This window comes from Homalodisca vitripennis, unplaced genomic scaffold (genome assembly GCF_021130785.1).
Source record: "Homalodisca vitripennis isolate AUS2020 unplaced genomic scaffold, UT_GWSS_2.1 ScUCBcl_399;HRSCAF=2300, whole genome shotgun sequence".
NCBI lineage: Eukaryota > Metazoa > Arthropoda > Insecta > Hemiptera > Cicadellidae > Homalodisca > Homalodisca vitripennis.
Window position 1 is genome coordinate 64,618 of NW_025776516.1, and position 20,242 is coordinate 84,859.

Sequence of the window (20,242 nt, forward strand, 5' to 3'; positions counted from 1 at the left end):
AAACTTACAATTATGTATTACTTTTCAAAACATTTTTCTCGCCCTTAAAATAGATTTTTCCATAGGATTGGGAGCTTTCTATCCCATCAACGTAAAACTCCATATACGTTCTCTTGGTCACTGGAGCACAAATACCTCCACAGCTTCATTATCCTCGAAACACTGGCCAAAAAAAAGTGAGTTAAAATAATAAAATAAAAAAGTGGCCAAAAATAATTAATTATAAATATTACCTGTAACAGAATTTCTAAAAGCACATGTTTTTATCACTGCACATTTTCATTTGTTTCTTTGCAAAACACATTTTAAACTCCAAGATAAGCACTCTTTTTCAATAAGTATTTGTGACTGTGACCTAAGAAGACGTTTTGTGATCAAAAATTATTTTATTTCACAAAGATAAACTCAGAAATTTGACTACAGTGGTTGTTTCCTGCAATACTTCAGCAATTGGATTTTCAAGCATACACAGGCAGTGAAGGGATAACCTGTACAGCTTGTCATCAGCTGTTAATGACTCAACTGGTGTACTTTGAACCTCATTGTTGTGCAGCAGATAACATTAAGACTTTCTCAGCCACTAATAGTGTTTCCATATTTATTTAATAAATGCTGACACCGTATTTTATTTACAATAATACCTGCATTTTTTTTTCTTCATAATAAAATACTCTTATTTATTGTCACTTGGACATTAAAATAATTTTATGGATACTTCCATGGAATTGTTCTGTTCTTGTAACTGACAGTATTATTTATTATTATACTTTGGGCACTCAATTCACGATGAACATTAATCCTGTTGTCTCCTTTACCACCGGAGAAATTGTTTTCGTCAAGATCAAGGGTTATCCCCATTGGCCCGCTAGAGTTGCTGACTGTGTTGCGACAGACAGAGGAAATTCACGATATGAGGTTGAATTCTTTGGAACGGGAGAAGTTGCAACCTGCAGCTCACGCTGTATGTTTTCTTTCGATGGAACTAGGCATCTTTATGGCATTCCGAAAGCTAGAAATAAGCCATTTAATGCCGCTCTAACGGAGGCTGAAAACTATTGTAATGGTGTCTCTACCAAACCAACTGGAGATGAGCCTGAACAATCGAATATAACACCTCCGGAGATACCAGATTTTGTTTGCTCTTCTTCTGACAGTCTTCCTTGTGCCGTGGTCTCTGAGGGGAACTCTTTGATTGTCAGCCCTAATGACTCAATGCCTGAATTGCTTAATGTCACTGCAGAAATGAGAGCTTGAAACAGGAACTGCATGTTCTTAGAAACAGCTATTCTCTGATGGAGGAATCTGTCGAAGACAAGTACACTGAGAAGATAGCCTCGCTCAATCTTCTGGTGAGCGAGTTGAGGGCTGGTAACGAAACCCTTTTAAAATTGGTGGACGATCTTAAGCTCTCAAGAACTACTTCTGACTTCCAACGGCTTGAACTCGAGGATGAGCTTAGGGTCCTGAACGATCAGGTTGCCTGCCTAAAATCGGATGCCACTAAACTTTTGAAGGAAAAACAAGTTTTGAGAAGTCAACTTGATGATTTCCTCTCTTCAAGAGTCGGCTCTTCTGTCTCAACCCAGACCATTGACAACGAGATTCAGCAGGTCAGCCCTAATTCGAGGAACCATACCCCCTCAAACCAAGGACTTATGGATTGGTGATTCGATCATTGATGGGTACCTCAACTCCTTTGGGAATGATCCTGCTCTCCAGAACTTGGTGCTTTTTCTCGGACCAGCCATAACTCAATTCATCAAGCAGGGAGTCCAGAAAGATGTGGACCATGAACTTGAATTTATTAAGTTCTCTAGTTTTAGATTTGCTTTCTGTTGTATTAGCGATAGCCTGGATGCTAGCAAGGAGGACTCCGGATCGCATTGGAGCCTTTTAGTTCTTGATAGGCTCAGCCAATATGCTCTCCATTTTGATTCTGTTGCTGGTATGAATTTGAGAAGTGCAGAAATATTTTTGTCAAGAGCTAAAATTGGGTACAATCTGATTGATATGCCATGCTTTAAGCAACTGAATAGCTTTGAATGTGGTATTGATGTCCTAACAAACGTTAAACTCATTGTTGAGGGCTATTGTAAAACCCGTTTGTATGATGGCTTGTCACTCAGAGATTGGTTTGTTGGCTTGCTATCTCCTAAGCCCATCAGTGACCCACCCTCTATTTGTAAAACCATCCAGCAACCCAAAAAATCCAGTGCTGAGTCTCAAACATGTAGAACTGTTTCAAGCCAGACAGACCTGACTGAGGTGGACCATAATATGGTGCCGTTGTGGACTGTGGTGCAGGGTAAAGGGAAATGTCATAAGACATCTAGTAATGCACTCTCTGTAACTAAGCCTACTGTAAACATTAGTAATGGATTTGATGTATTGGCTGAGCTTAAGGACTCTGATCTGAACTCTGCACATGCTTTCAAAAACCCTTCTGGTAAATGGATTAAACACTCGAACCAAAGTCAGAAAAGCATGTCTAAGGCTGGTACTAGTAACCACAAAAGTGTTAACAGCCACAGGTACTCTCGACCCAGTCCAAGGGTGAAGTCTTTTTCCTTACAGACTGATGCTGGGGCTAAGCCTCTTCTTACTAAAACTAAAACTAAGTCATCCACTGAAAGGCCTATCTCTAATAAATCTTTTCTCTCTGTACCAGCTGGCCTCAAGTTGACATCTAATCTTAATGTGAGACGAAAAATCAGGGTCCTCTCAGACAGCCATGGTCGCTCTTTGAGCGGCTTGTTACACGACAGATTGTATGATGTTGTTGATTTGTTATGCTATGTTTAAGCCCAGTGGTAGGATGTGTGATGTTATTGAGGAGATAGACAGGGTGTCTGATGATATGGATTTTAATGACTTCCTGATATTATTTGCAGGAACAAATGATGTAGAGACAAATATCGTTGGGCTCCTTGACTGTGTCAAATCTATGTTAAAGGTGGCTGAAAAGACTAACATTGTCTTAGTGGGTTTACCATATAGACATGATAAGCCTTCTTTGAATAATCTAATTTCATCTCTGAACACCCAGATTCAGAACCTTGTCTCCTCCCTGAAAACTATAACTTTCTTATCCCTCACTCCTATCAGAGGACCATCCTATTACTCTAGAATGGGCCTACACTTTCAATTTGACTGGTAAAAGAGTGTTCGTCCAGCTTCTCTTCAAATCTATCCAAGAGGTCCTTGAGCTGGGCTTCTCCACTTCCTCTGTTGCCACACATGTGGGTACTCAAGATGCTTTACATTCAACTCAATGTCAGATTGTATCCCAGCCTCTCCCTACTCCGGTATCAATTAGTGGCCAGAACTCTTGTCTCCCCTCGGCCAACTCCCCCCAGCTGGCTTCCCATGACTCGGATACCTTGCCTCTCCCTCGCATCCCATCCAGAACCGACAAGCCTTTTTTAGAGAAGAGTGCTGCAAACGAAATGGTGACCTAAGTAATCCTTCTATATGCTTCAGAATCATTCACCAGAACGTTCAGGGATTGAAGAGCAAGCTGTGCCAGATTGAAGTATTGCTGGAACTCTACTCTCCGGAGATTCTATGCTTATCTGAGCACTTCCTAAAAAAATCGGAACTTGATTCATTTTGTCTCCCTGGATATAGTGTCTCTGGTGGATTTTGTAGAGCCAATATGGAGAGGGGAGGTGTTTGTATCTTAACACGTGATTCGTGCAAGGTATCACCGCTTGATGTGTCGGGTTTTGCTGTTGAGGGTGTGTGCGAGTTGTCTGCAGTGAGGATTGGGATCGGTCGTCATGCCTCGGTAGTGATCTGTCTGTACAGACCTCCCGGTGGAGGCTCTGCTGATTATGATTCTTTTCTGCTGTCATTGCAGCGTTGTTTGGAGCATGTAAATCGGCGCGGTGAGTGGATGGTTCTGACCGGAGATTTCAATGTGGATTTTTCAGTTGTCGGCGGGAGTGCTGGAAAGGTTGTGGAACTTGTCTCATCTTTTGGCCTTTATAGTGAAATTACTTCGTTCACTAGAGAATACGGCGGTTCATGCTCTCTTATCGACAACATATTTACAAATATCCCTAGACAGCAGGCTTCATCCACTGTCCTTGTCACTGGGATTTCTGATCATCACGCACAATTGGAGAGCATCTCTTTATCGGTTTCACCTCAGCACACTAATTTAAAGTTTAAAACCTGTAGATTCTTTTCCAGTAATAACATCAGCATCTTCACAAATCTTCTTCGAAGAGAATCCTGGAAAGAAATGGTGGCTGGAAGGGATGTGAGCGAGAAGTTTGATGGTTTCCTATCTGCTGTGGAGTTCAGCTTCAGCATTGCCTTCCCAGAAGAAACATCCAAAGTTAGGACAAGGAAAATATTGTGGCAGGATAAAACTTGATGAGGATCTTAAGAACCTCCGTGATAGAATGTTATTCCTCTACTCATTGTCTAGGGATTTAGACTCAACTCATCCCCTCAAGAGATCTTTCATTGATCTTAGAAAGGAATTTAGAAGACGTGTCCACTCTGCCAAGGCTGCTTCAATTACTAGCCATTTACAAAAAGCCACCAACAAACAAAAAGCATCTTGGAATATTGTTAATGACATGATTCCTGGAAAAAGAGTAAAGGCTTTCAAAGAACTTTTTGTTAAAGACGAGCAGGGTAAACTGTTGAGGGACCCAGTGGCTGTGTCAGACAGATTCAACACGTTCTTCGTTGAGGTGGGCAAAAGAGTTAAAAGTCATGCTGACTCATCTGGGTCTATGTCTTATCGTTATTCCCCAGCTGAAAGAGTGTGTTCGTCGATGGTTCTTTTTCCTGCAAATCAAGGAGAAGTCCTTAAAGTAATCAAATCGCTGAAGCCTGGTAGCTCTGCGGGATTTGATGGAATATCATCTAATCTCTTGAAGAATTGTGCTGATCTTCTTGTTGGGCCACTGACATATTTGATTAATTGCTCTTTTGAGGAGGGAATATTCCCTACAGCTCTTAAATTATCTATCGTAAAACCCCTCTATAAAAAGAATGGCAGTGATCATGACATAAATAATTTTCGTCCTATAGCTATTTTATCCACGTTTTCAAAGGTATTCGAGAAGCTCTTTCTTGCAAGGTTATCTTCTTTTCTGATTTCAAACAATATTCTTTATGCACATCAGTATGGCTTTAGAGAGGGTCTGTCTACAACAAACGCAATGTTTAGTCTTATATCAGACGTAACAAAGGCTCTAGATAACAAGGAACATGTGCATGGGCTCTTTTTAGACCTATCTAAAGCCTTCGATGTGGTAGATCATACTTTGCTTTTGAGGAAACTGGAGTATCTTGGGCTGAGAGGCAATGTGTTTGAATGGATACATTCTTATGTGACTGGTCGAAAACAGATGGTTGAGATTCCCTATATGGATGCTGACGGATTGCTAAAAAAAAAACTTTCTCAAGAACTAATTGTCAGAACCGGGGTGCCCCAGGGATCGGTCCTTGGTCCTGTATTTTTTCTCCTCTTTGTAAATGACATAGCCGGGTGCATTTCGGACTCTCACTTGTACTTATTTGCTGATGACACATCCCTCGTAGTCTCCAGTAAGAGTAAACCGCAGCTGGAGAATCAAATTTTCATAGACGGGAGCTCATTATTTCAGTGGCTGGAGGAAAACTCTTTATGTATTAATACAGCAAAGACCAAGCTAGTTGATTTTGCAATCAGAAACCAGTTGGATAATGAATGTTTGAATATTATCATAGGGGATACCGAGTTTAGTCCGTCAGCCACTGTTAATTATCTTGGTGTTGTTTTTGACCGTAATCTGAACTTCTCAAACCATATTGAGAAAGTTACAGGTAAGCTAAGTAGCAGTATTTTTTATTGTCTCGACTTGCCTGTTTCAAAAGTGCTGACATCCTCTTGTTGGCTTATCATGGTTGTTTTTACCCTTATTTATCTTATGCAGTACCAATTTGGGGCCATGAAAGCACCAAGACGCAGTATGTTTTCAGGTTGCAGAAGAGAGCTGTTCGGATAGTTTTTCACTTGGCCGGAAATCAGTCATGCAGATCGCTATTTCGAGAGAAAGGCATACTCACTTTTCCATCAATATACATCCTCAACAGCCTGACATTTCTAATTAAGAATTTTGGTTTATTTACTTCTCATATTACACATACTCATAGATACCACCTCCGTCACAACAATAACATAACCCTACCTCGCCATAGCACTACTTTTTTCAGAAATAAAAACATATTCCTCCTGCATATCATTGTTTAATTCTCTACCACAGTATCTGAAGAATGTTAAGGAGCCCAACAAATTCAAAAGCCAATTGAAAGAATTTTTAATTCAAAAGGAATATTATAGTGTCCAGGATTACTTACTTGAGAAGAAAGACTAGTTTTTAGTATGTTATGTTTTGGTTCTGTATGTAATGTTAAATTTAGTAATTTAGATAATTTTTACTTTAATTTGACCTCTGCCTGTGCAATCCTTGTATTGTTTGTGGCAATAAATGATTTGACTTTTGACTTTGAGTGCTTCTATGAGAGATAAAAAAAAGTCACAAGGTCTGGGCTATGGGGCGGATGTTCCAGTGATTCCCATCCTAATGCAACCAATTTTTGCCTAGAGGCATTAGTCGTCTAGTGTTGTGCAGAAGAATGACACTTCTGGTTGATTGCTGCTCCTATTTCCTTTGTTTTGATAATTTTGCGGTAATAATATTGTGCAGTAATTTTGGAGAAAATTAACCTCATTATGACCTTGCCAATAAAAAAGATAAATTGTTGACGACATTATCTTTTCTGCAGATATCTGCCTTCACCAGCTCTCACCGCTCTTTTTCTCCATGCCATACTCACATTTTTAACTTGTGTGCATAATGGTGCACCCAAATTTCATCACAGGCAACAGTACGATTCAAAGAGGCACTGCAAAACCTACAAAAGACAATTTGTGATTCTCCAATAGCAGATCTAAAACCCACCCGTAACTTCTATTGAGTTCTTTAATGATTTTAAAAAAAGTTGGACGTCGGTTTACACTCAACCTTGGGAGATAATAATGACTCTCGTTCTCAATCTTTTCACACCCTTCAGGAAAATCTTTGCTATAAAATGAATGCCAAGCAAATACATGGGTTCATGACAGTGTATTCCCTCCTAACTGTGCTCATAATCGCCACAAAATTTTGGTTGTCACACCCCTTCCTTGAGAAAAAAAACTTGATTATAATCTACTGCTCCACAGAGTCATGCACTTCCTGTTCAATGATTTGTTTTGATAGCAAAGGGATCCCAGAGAGTTGCAGTTAGTCCTCCCCTCCCTAACAGTACAAGCTATCTGCACATCAACTGATTGTAAGTCGATGACTATTTAGAAAATATTTTAGATAAACAGTCCTGTTTATATCTGGCACACCTCGTACATGTAGAGGATAGAGAAATACAGAACATATTTGTGGTATAAAAGCTCCCCAACATGATATTTCAATTATAATTGCTAAACACTTTTTTTTTGGTGGGGATAAGGAACAAAAGTAACACAATCTATTTTTGGTGTTCACATTATTTTATCTCCTACGCTTATTTACTACAAGGGCAATTAATTACAATAGTTCACTTTCCTTGTGAGAATATAAGATTGATTAATATAAGATTGAATTGTAAAATTATATTAATACTACAATGCTTACTTTGTAATGAGACCCCTGTAGGCAGAGAAGTAAGCCACGTAGATGGCAGCACCTTCAGCGTAGGAAACATGTGATGGTAACCTCAAAGTGTCTGCTATATTACAAACTACGTACTCCGCATAGCCACTGTCGCAGGGCAAACAGCAGATAACTCGGTCACCTGGCTTGCAAATAACACATGTTAACTTTGCTTTGAATGGAAAAAAAGTCAAAATATTCAATACTGATGAAACAAAAAAGGAGTTAGAAATCACCTTGGGTGTTGAAAAAAAAACATAAGGTTGAACACGATAGCTGAGTTGAAATGTAAATTATTTATAAATACCATTGATTCAACTTGTATACAAAGAACTACACAAATCAGCTACTTACTGTAAATGCTTGAATAAATATATTTTATATTTATTAAAATAGTATGCTTTTAGTCATCAAACAACACACATTGAATACGTTAGATATACACATTACCTTGTAATGATGATCTGAGGAACTATCAATTGCCATCAACCACTTCCACTACATCCCCTGCCACTTCCTTGCCCAAGATAAGAGGAAGTTTGGGCAAAAAGGAGAATGCCTGTTCTCTCATTTGGGCATCTACAGGATTGATACCAGCAGCATGCACTCTGACAAGTATCTGTAAAACACAAAAATCATTGGTCTAACCATTAGTATAATGGCTGACTATCTGCTGTAAAAAGACTTGCAGTCATGTATACGTGGTCTATTACATGATCCAATTAATTTTCATTTATTTATGTCACATGAGTTCGGATTAGTTCAAAAGTTTTCAAAGGAAGTGTTGGCATGATCACATGATGACCTTGCGTGTAAGTTCATTCCAATCACTAGATCTATTGTGCCCCCTCTATTATGGCAAAATTTCAGAGTGATTTAAGAACCAGTGGTGCGTCTAAGTAGCCATTGAAGAAACACACTAAATTTTCTATCAAGACAATTCCATATATGAGCTGATCATATATGCACAACAGGCTGGATTTACTTCAACAAGTTATATATACAGGGTGTATATTGTATATATATATATATCTATATATATAAAAATGAATGTTTGTATGTTTGTCCTTTATGGAATCGTGAACTATTGGACCGATCATGATGAAAATTTTGTACGTATATGTATTTTTCCACGGAGAAGGTTTATAAGCTATGCCCATCCCTTTCCCGATTCAGGATTCCGCCCCACTGGTTACAGAAATACCCATAAGAAATGCATTGCAGCAAACATATGTTTAACGTCTTTTCAAATTTTTAATCAGCTGTTCTTTGTAAACATATATTACACTTATAGTTTTAAAGCATAGAGTAAGCTTAAGAGAAACGACAAATTTTGTTTAAACTGTTTTTGCAATCACTGTTAAACATAGACTTTACTATCCAGATAATACAATTCAAATTTGACGTAAAAATTCACCTTTAACTGCAATATTTATTTAATATATAAACCATGCTCATGCTTGATCAGAAGAGTAATGCAGATATCATAATTACTATCTTACGTTGGCTACAAATATAAAGAATGTTTATAAAATCAACCTTAGTTGTTTTTTTTGACAGAAGTATGGTTCTCAAAACTCTGTGTGTACATATTCTCTCGATCGAGACAACAAAGCAAGCTCAATCGTGGCATCGGAGATATAACTAATTTAATCTAAAATTTATTATAGTAAAAAAAAAAATTTACTAAGTAATATAAGGACTTCGGTTCTTAAGATTTGCGTTCGAAGCCGTGGGTAACAGCTAGATAGAGGCAGGAATATGGTACATACCTTCATAATACGCCCAAGAGGCTCACGATGGAACGACTATCAATTATCTCAGCAATGTTTAGAATGTGATAGAAAAAGAATAAGTGAATATAGTGTACTGTTTTCAACGGGAAATTGCGTGCGAAGCCGCGGGCAACTTTTGCAAAAAATTATTGAAATGCGCAGCAAAGCGCGCCGGGCCCGCTAGTATATATATATATAAGACTAGCAAAGAGCCCTAAACAGGGTGACCTTATGGAATGTTCATCATTGCCAGATCTATTATGGTAGAAAAGATTATTATGGTATAAAAACCATTATGGGATAGCAAATTTCTATTACATCTTATTTAGTTTCAGAAAATACATACTGGTATCCAGGTTCTCTAGAAGAAAAATGATATGTATAGTATAAACCTCTAATAATACAAGAAAGATTAAATTTGTTACTATGGTACGATTATTTTCAAAAATGTAAAAAAGATTATATTTCTTACACTAGATGTTTCTAAAATATAACAAAATTAGAGAATTATACGCACTACAAAACTATAAATTAATTAATAACCAATTTCTAAATTTGTTTGAAAAGATTTTTCATGAGAGAATTTAGTAACTTCTTCATCCAGTGCTTGGCTGTGTATAAAGATTAAAATATCCCTTTTCTAGTATTTTTTACTCAAGTTATATACTATACATTTTGTACTTACATGCAATAACTCCTACTTACATTAGCATGCTTATTTGTGATATTCACATTAATAATTTTCTGAACAATAGCGTTAGTATGTTTATCTGTTTAAATCATATAAGAAAGTTTAAAGTTTTTCTGGTAGAGTTCATGTCCACTCAAAAACCACAATATATGTGTTTTTTATTGCGTTAAAAAACTAAAATGAATTGTTATAGCTGCTTTATTTTGTGTTGGTCCCTATAGCTTGTTATCATGGATTATTGTAAATATGTCTTTGTACTTGCTGTGTTTATATGTTTGTATTATTTCAACCCATCAAGACTGTTTCCAATCCAATAATAAACCACAAGAACTTACAAAAACTTCTAAGCTAAAACTCTTGCAATATCCTGTACTCTGCCAATAAAGCTTAATAGCAAAGAACTTAAAAAGGAAGGTTATGAAGAACTCACCTGCCCTTCTGAAGGTATTGGTCTAGGAACATCATTTTCTACTTTTAACACAGAAGGTCCTCCAAATGAGTGGATGCGAATTGCTTTCATGGTGGAGTTCATTTTCTTCAGGGGACTCCTTAGGGAGCTATATAAATAAGCATAAATTAAATAATTAAATTCAGATATAGGAAAAACTTTGAGTGGTAATGATTATATTTTTAAAAGTGATATTACCAGTACGGTTTGTCACTGCACACACAACTCTTACCCAGGACCATGACCATATTGACCATTGGCGGGCCCCACTACTGCCGTCACAGTCCCTTCAAATAGACCTGTGGCGATGCTCGGGCGGCCCGAGCCCTGGGAGAATACGGGCCTGCCATCTAATATTGTATTTGTGACTATATAAATAATCTCACAGTACGAAGTCCAAAGTGATTTTTTCTTTTGCAAAGATTTTTAAGTGTCAAAATTTTTACTTATAAACTTACCACACCAAGAACAGAAAAGCATCTGCTTTAGCTATTTCTGTAGAGATTTTTTCAGTATATTAAGCCTTAATTTGATTCAGTTATTATATTAACTAGTATCCCCTCCACTGCTCAGCACTCGCACGCTTGCTCTATCCCCTGACTTGGCCACTGCCACTTAGCGGCTAACCTCACACCAAAATACAAGCTCCCTGTGTACGTCTATGGTAACGTTACTTTGTTCAATTAATATGTTACGTTTGTATAGGCCTACACACAAAAATACAATATACTTATAGAATAGGTAAGTAGATGCAGTGTAAACAAAATGGTGTGAGCGAGACACAATCCACACAGCTGATAAAACAGGTGAGGAGATGCTTGTCCCACTCCCCACCACTGGAGGGGAGTCCCCTGCTCAGATATTTGCTTATGCGCCAGTTTCTTTGCAAGCAGTTGATCTATAGGTATTTTTTAAATTTATCTTGAAATGTTTTTGTTCCGCTTCCCTGGTAGCTAAGTTTCTTTTTAAAAATTGTGATGGCAATTGCAATACTCTTCATGTTTTGGGTATGATAATTGTGGAAGTTCACCAAAAGTTTTAAATTCTGGTATGAATAATTGACTGCCAAAATTGTTTTCATACATATAAAGTGTATTAACAGTAATTATTCTTTGTTCCTTAAAATGGCACATAATAGGTGCAGAATAATCTAAATTCAGTATAATTCTTACAGCTTGTTTTTGCAAAATTAATATTCTGCCCAAATTTTCGTTGATGTTGCAGAGAATGTCTGAATAAGAGATAGCAGAATGTAGGAAGGCAAAATATTTTGTGCGTAAAGTTTCTCTTGAACAATTGTTTCATAATCTGTAGATGGCATAAATTCCTGAGGCAACTCTTTGTATGTAATTTCTTTGTTTCTTTGTCCCATCTAAGATTTTCATTGACAATCAAATCCAAAAATTGTTGATGGTCAGTTTGAGTTATCATAGAATGGTGAATAAAAATATTTGTATGTACCCACTACACAAATCACAAAGAGGTAATAAACCCTGCTCCTTGTGTAAGAACATTTATCACAATGTATGAGGTTTTGAAATTTAATGAGTTGTCACTTAAAAATTAAAGTACACTTAATGTTACAGATGAAAGGAATATAAGAGATGAAAAGTCTTAAAGACGACTAAAATTAATTGTTGTAGTGGTTTTTCGTTAAAGAAATTTATATAAAGTTAGATAGTTCGATATATTAATTAGTTGTCAAAACTTAAACTGAGGCAACACACAGTCTAGTGAGTACATGAAGAATCTAAAAACTCTATAACAACCGTACTTGACACTGCCAGAGATATATTCCTGAATAAATAATTTGCAGTAAGATCTATGTTGTTTCAGTTAAATATGACATTTAACTTCACTATATATTTTGCTGTACTGTACTTATATTGTAATATGAGATAAAGCCATAAAATAAATAATAAAATTTCTTCCTAAAAAAATGATAATTGTTTTCAAACAAAAATAGTTAAATGGAATTTTTTGCTGTAAATGATTGTACAAATTACATGTACAACATATGTAGGCCTTATCTTATCACTCCCATAAAAATAATCTATGACAAACAATAAATTAATACTACTAATTACTACAAAAGTAGAAGCTTTTATCTCTTTGATTATGTCACTATTGAATTAGGTCATGCTAAAACCGATGATGTTATTCACCTCAAAACTGACAATCAAAGTTAAATTATAGATTAAGTATTAGACTGAAGATAAGATAATTGACTTGATTAAACACACTTCTGGCATTAGTTAAATACGCAAAACTTTCATATTAAAATGTCGGAGGACATAGTGCTCCGAAATAACTTACTCAGTTTTATATTTAGTTTTTTTGGTGTTTAAATACAATTGTTTTTGTTATTTTTAACCCTTTCACTGACAGACTATTTGCTAACAGCCTATTCAAAATTTGCTATGTCTTTGACCAGAGGCATGTCTTAAAACTGCCAAGTCTATAGTCTTAGCATTTTACAAAAACATTTGTATAATCATTGTTACATATCATATAAGGCTATACTCATTCAGCGTATAATTCACTTTAATTTTTCTGAAGAATCTTCATATTAGAAAAAGTATAAAGTTTTATATTACGACTTGAAAATTTTAAAATATTTCTTGAACATTTTTGTCTAGATATTTTTCTTTTTTAGTTTAACTTTGAATAAGACATTTTGAAGATCCAATTCCAACGTATTCTAAAATTATTAGTTGATACATGGAATGCCAACATCTGGAAAACCAATGATGCCAGTGAAAAGAAACTTCCTAAAAGCCATAGTCTTAAAACATACACTTAAAATTGACCACTAGATGCACAAACAATAGTTATATACCACCGCCAAACAACAAAATAAAGAGACTGAAAGAAAACAACGGAAATTGTGACACGTTGATTCCCACAGGTGTATTTTACATGTTTGTTGTTCGGTCCCATTGGTATCACTGATCACTGGTGACTCCTTGGAATCCACTCCGGTGATTCCAAGGAGTGACTGCTGATAGCCGATGGGCATCACTAGTGATTGTTAATGTCACTTGAGACCTACTTTGTCCTCTGGCAACATGTTTTAAAGTTATACCTAAATAGGTTTCAACTTTGACTCTCATGAGTTGCAACAACCAACTGTAACATAAGAGTAAGCAAAGAGCAAGAGATAGATTATAAACACACTGTTTACCTGCTGCTTCCCGCTCATTTGTAACAGCTAGATGGCATAAAACATATGAGCTTGAAGTATTATCAAATCTAAATATCAGTATAAACAATGAGGTTAAGGTTCTGTATAGTTATGTGATGCTGATTTAATTTTTATTTATGTGCCTGATGGTTGTAAGTGTGCTTTAAAGCTAATAAAAATATAATCTCAGAAAATGTTATAAATTTATATTTTTAAACCCCCATTACCCTCTCACTATACCACAAACTAGTATAGCTGACTATCTATTTCTTTCTTGGGGGAAACTGTTCTATCGATTTCAAGAAAACAAGATAGTGTGTTTATACACTATAAATTTGCTCTCAGCCCCTGGGCTACAAAAGATGAGACAAAAAGTAATACAGATATTAACAATAAATAATCCTATAAAAATGCTGTCCCTATAAAAAATTATAAACACAGGATAAACTTTTTTTAAATGATAAATGACTTTTTTTTGAAATATTGAAGGATGAATCTAATATAAAGAGAATTGAAAAGATGATGTCAGACAATGGGAGAACCAAAATATAAATTTAACTTTTTTCAAAGGAGAGAGGCTTACTAAAGAAATAAGCCTTGTAGCAAAGTAAACAGAAAGGTATATATTTCTTTCACGAGTAGCTGTCAGCTAAATATAAAACTGAATATACATTATTATTTTTGAAGGTTACTTTCAACAACAGATGTTTTGAAGACCTTAATGGTTGGCATAAATTCATAACACTTTCAAATATATGTAAAATAATAAAAGTAGAGGAGGTAAAAATGACAAATACAAAAGTTGTAGAACATTAAAAGCATGAATTAATTTGCAATTTACTTTCCTCGCACGGAGCAACTTTCATTGCTATATTTGCTCTGTGCATGATGTGATCTTGTTGCAGCTGTGAGTCAACTTCATATTGGTCATTGCTAATATCAGCAATTACGCTATCTTTAGATACATAATATAACAGTAAACGTTTGCTTTAGCCACTTCACAATATTTCATGTTTTTCACAATGCTTAAAATAAATGTTCAATACAATTTAATTTTGGAAAGACCAAAAATAATTTTGTAATCTTGTGAAAAAAACTAGTAATTAAACGGACTGACAGTAATGCCTCCAGCCATCAGCAACACGGAAGCAGAATGATTAACATCCCTTGAGATGTACCGACCAGAAAAAAAAAACTCCAAAAGGTAGATCATTTTTAAAAAGATATTACAAATCAACTAACCATATTATTCTATGTAGCAGAGCAATGGCCACTAACCACTACTGTAGAAGTACAAAAAGAATTTAAATTTACATTACAAAGTAAAACAAAACAACACATATTTTCTGTCCATTCTGACACAATAAGTAGTACATTTTAAAGTGCACTTACAACCCAAACTTTTACATAGAATATACAAAAAAAAATCACTCACTAGCACCACAAAGGAGAGTAACAACGATTATATCTGTAAATGACTATGCAATCATAAATCTAACCAATCGGGAAATGCACAGTGATTATATCTGTAAATGACTATGCAATCATAAATCTACCCAATCAGGAAAAGCAATGTGGAGATTCCCAAAGGAAAAACAATAAATAATCTTCACTATGTTAAAAACTGCGGCCAATATGATAAAAAAAAAAACAGAAAAAAGTACCAAAAACCTCTTAAATTATTGCAATTGATAGACCTAATCTTCTAGCTCAAATTCCTATGTGAATATTGACAACCCTGATGTCCCCTCCTTAGTTTTCCCCCCCCCCCCCCAAACCTAGAAACACTGATTTCTCCCGTTTCCATAGATTAATGGACTAATTGAGATATAACACAAATAAAAACACGAATAATTTTTGTGCAATATATGGTGTGAGGACACCTAAACATTCATTCTGGAAATATAAGTATAATACTTTAAGAAATTCTTAAAAGTGATTTAGATCGTTTTCAATAACATAGCTAAAGTAAACATTATCCAAGTTAATTGTTTGTAAATCCCACTTCACAAACAGTTTGTCTGGAGGATGATACATTTTTCCATGTATCAAGTTACACAAATAACTAAATATTACTAGCTTTTATAGTCATAATCTGACACAGATAAAATTAATGCAAAGCTGAATGTGGTATAATTCAAAAACTACACTAAGTAAAAAATACATGCTATGCTATAGATTTGCTTTTAACCTTACCTGAACCCAAGAGTTGAACTGGTTAATGTATTTAATAAACATAGTGAGCAAGTCACACTTTTTAATATTACTCCAGACATTAAAATATTCCGTTGTATTAATCAAATTAAATATGTGTTACAACATAAAACATTGACTTACAACATTAAAGTTTTGCTTAACAAACACATAGGTTATTCATTTTTGGACCTTTGTAATCAGTATCAGTAACAATCAGTGTCGCCAACAGTACGGCGTCTTACTACCCCCAACCTAATTCAAAATTACTCAAACCTACATTTCCCAATTTACACGATCTAATAGCACAGGCGATTTCCACACAGACCTCTTTCATGTTTAGAACATGGGAACCTCTGAACTACCGTAACAAACTTAACTAAGTATTTGTAAAAAGTTCGATGAAATATTACAAAGTCAAACATTTATTTAATTAGTTAAATGTAAATATTGCGACACCTGTAATAATCTGGTCCACTTTACGGTTATTTTATGGCTCATTGACGTTTCATGTTCTTTAATTTCCAGGTATATCTTCATTTGATAATAATTTTTAATTGCTGTTTGATCAATTTCTAAAGTTTTCATTGCTATAACATAATTTGTACTCATAAAAACGACCACATATATTCTTCTACAGTTTTATTTAACTTCTTCCATTAATTTGTAAAAAAGAGGTTGTTCATTCTGAAACGTATTAAAATCTCCAAAAGATACTAATTTACACTCCAAATAAATTATAATGAACTTAGTTTACATTGTTGCTATCATTTGCTATATAATGTAAGGTGGATCCTAAAACATAATTACTCGTAAATATGCTTTAAGGGCTGGGGTTTATATTATAAAATTGCCTTTAGAGACGTCCTCTAGTTAATTCTGGAGAAAGAGTTTTGTGAACTACTGTGGAAAACATTCTTGGAATTTCCTGAACTTGTGTCGCTTTCCCCGAACACCGATTGAAATGAGGCTCAAGGTTCCTTAATAAATCAATAAGTCTAGGAAGTTGTTAACACGTTTTAGATTACGCTAAATGTATCATGTGACAAGAACACTTTACATCAACAATTACTTCAATGTAATAGTATAGAAATTCATATTGGTAGTATCTGAGTTAACGCCAATAAAGTTTTCTAAGAGAATATTTTTAAGTTGACAGAATCGATAAGACGTACAGTAGTTCGTCTGGAGTGCTGACTAAAACCTCATACATACAAAAAGGTTAGTTTGCGTGCTTCTTGTATCCGGACTACTATATGAAGTGTACACATTTGTCTAAGTTTTGAATACAAAATCTCTTGAAAATATCAAAAAATCTTGAAAACAAAAAGTTTCACAGAGTGCTGTTTTACAAAGCCTGTGGCTTCGTTTCTTTAAATATAGTCTTTTAAATAGTGTTTGAACAATGGGGATTTTTTTAGCAAAGGAATTATAGTGTCCATCATGCTAAAATGTAAGTTTTGTGAAATTATCAAGCCAGCCAATTTTGACTGAGCCCTCTTCACTTTTCTTATTTGTATTCTATATCATTTTTTAGAACAGAACATTACTTTGAATTTCTTTCGCTTTAGTTGTATGTCTTTTAGAGTTTTAATATTTAGAAATTTCACTTATGTCTAGTAATGTTACAGTCACAGACTGTGCAATGCGCTACTAAACCACTTGTCCATCTTTTTGGTGTTTGTTGTAACTATCCCTTAAAATCAGGTAAAGTGGTCCAGAAATTTTAAAACAGTAGTTTCTCACCTGCATTAGTTCATTGTAACACAGATTTTAGATTCTTGAAACTCCTAGAAGGAACATGCTATCATATTTACTTGAAGAGCATTTGTCTTGGTCACTATCATTTGGATTTTGATTGCCAGAAATAGTGGAGAACAGAGCCGCAACTACATAGTTTTCCAGAGAAGGCAAGTCCTAAAATGTGGCCCTTTTCTTATCAATCAACTTTGTCAATTAAAAAATTTACTTTTATGGTGCTTCTACATCAGCTTGCAAATAATCTAGAAGTAATAAATATTTATTATTAAATACGTGATATTTTTTTATCAATGAGGCAATTGAATCTTATAATTTATTTATTATAAAGATGAGTACAAATTAACTCTATTTCATATATGTAACTTTTATATCTACAATTCAATTAGGCATACTTTAAAAAATTACAAATTATGATGTTGCCATAATTATATAACATCCATATTGCTTACTATTTTCAAAGCTTTTATAGTGGCACAACTAAAAGAACTAATATTTGACATTCTTTAAAGTTAACACAATCCATTAACCCTTTTCATAAATGAAACAAAGACACAACTCGTTATTAAAAAGTACACTAAATTCTGTATGGAGACTTAGTTATACATTTTTAAGCCCTTTTAAATCGATTTTGTTTATTTGAAAGCACTGGCATAGGAAAACAAAACGACGATTGCAGCGCAGTCACAGGCAAAAGGAAGGTGGATGGAGTTCCCTTATGTTGGACGCACAGTTGAGGAGTGAACCGTCGGAAATAAGTGTTACGAGTCATTTTGTCGAAAGCGTTTTGTAAGTTTGCTGCTGAAGCTTGCGACAGAGACACATTTTAATTCGAGCCAAAAATAACTAGTTTCATGTTAAACCTTCAGCGTAAATAAGTAAGAAAAAAATAATGTCGCAGAGTGCTTACGTTGGTTTGTCAAGATGTTGAAAATGTTTCATCCTTGTTTTGATGATTTTTTTCTAGTGATATCATACAGTACTAGCTTTAGCTCTACATTAACATTTTCAGCCCCAAGTAAAAAAAACTAGACTAGCTCACGCTTTTTGATTACCATGCGCCTAATCCAATGTGTATATATTTGATCCACACTATTTTGCAATGAGCCCCGTGTGCATCATTTGCTTCACACAAAAATACTGTTGTAGTCGAGCTGTGAGTCTTTTTGGTGCACACTTACACATTAAAACTGCATAGCATACTGTGTTGTGTGGGGCGTGGGGCTGAGGGACTACAGGGCAGTGATGGGTCAATAATTGATTGGCGTTTTGCAACACAGCATCGTTTACAAAAACATCTGTTTTGCCCAGATCTTTGTTTGAAGTATGTGTGTTGTTTTGTATAATTCCTTTATGAAATATTAATTCTGAAGACAGAGCCCAACTGACCATGAAAGCAGCAGTGATAGTGTACCGAGTTTATTTCAAAATTGAAGTGATTCAGATGATCCAGCAGTGCATTTCACAGACATTGAATACAAAAGTGATGGATGGAGCAACCTAACCACAATCAAATGGAAATAGACTTAACAGAAAAGGAAAAACCTTTAGTAAACCGTAAAATAAATTATAGCGATGAAGAAGATGATGAGATGTTGGTAAGTAAAGACGGCGATGTTGTGATCTGGCACAAAGTTGAAGGTTATTTAAAGGCAGCCTCCGGGTGTATCTGATGCTGTACAGGCCAAACTAGGTGACAATTCACCTTTTGAGTTCTACTCTCTATTCATTGAGGATGAAGTATGGATATAATTGTAAATGAAACAAATCGGTATGCCAGGTAGTGTTCAATTATAATTGTATTGAAAGAAAATAGTTGTTACATTTTAGAAAAATGGCCGTACATAAGGAAGAATTGCTGACGTTTTTGACGTTGTGTTATGGATCTTGATAGAAAGCCAAAACTAAGAAGTTCGATAGGTACACATTTTCAACAATGACATTTCTGATCCAAATGACTTTCTGGAAGACCACACTGATCAATGTACTAAATGCTAAATTTCAAAATGCAATCAATCCTTTTGAGGAAATTTGCATTGATGAAACAATGATTCCGTTCCGTGAAAGGTTGAAGTTTAAGTTTGTGCCAAGTAAGATACATCGAGTTGGTATTAAATTATTAAAATTATGCCTAGCAGACGGTTACACCTGGAATAATGTATGAAGTGGAAAAGAAGCCATTCCCCGTGGTCAGTTAGCTTCGAAGAACACAGTCACGGAATTAGTTGAGCCCATTATTGGGAGAAGGACGTACCTTATATACAACTATTACATGAGTGTCCATCTGGCCCTTAGCCTAAATGACAACAAAACACATCTGGTTTGAACACTACGTAAAAAGAGGAAATTCCACTCTATGAGAAAAAAGAGCTAGACAAAGGAGAAATGGTTCCCAAGGAAAGCAACACAGGAGTAATAATGGGAAAATGGAAGGACAAAAGGAATTCAATGTTTCTTACATCTAAAAGATGTTCCTAAACTGACAGAAACTAGGAACAAAAG

At 35.2% G+C, this 20,242-nt stretch overlaps 1 protein-coding gene across 1 annotated transcript in view; it reads right to left on the minus strand.

Annotated features, from left to right (window-relative positions):
* The window catches only part of LOC124370657 (quinone oxidoreductase-like), a 33,382-nt gene extending 17,196 nt beyond the window's left edge, over nt 1-16,186 (minus strand). Inside the window, 5 exon segments of the mRNA XM_046828945.1 lie at nt 7,674-7,837; nt 8,142-8,169; nt 8,171-8,310; nt 10,588-10,714; nt 15,986-16,186. Of these exon segments, the coding sequence (XP_046684901.1) occupies nt 7,674-7,837; nt 8,142-8,169; nt 8,171-8,310; nt 10,588-10,714; nt 15,986-16,065 (539 nt within the window). The 5' untranslated portion in view covers nt 16,066-16,186.
* Nucleotides 16,187-20,242: the final 4,056 nt, after the last annotated feature.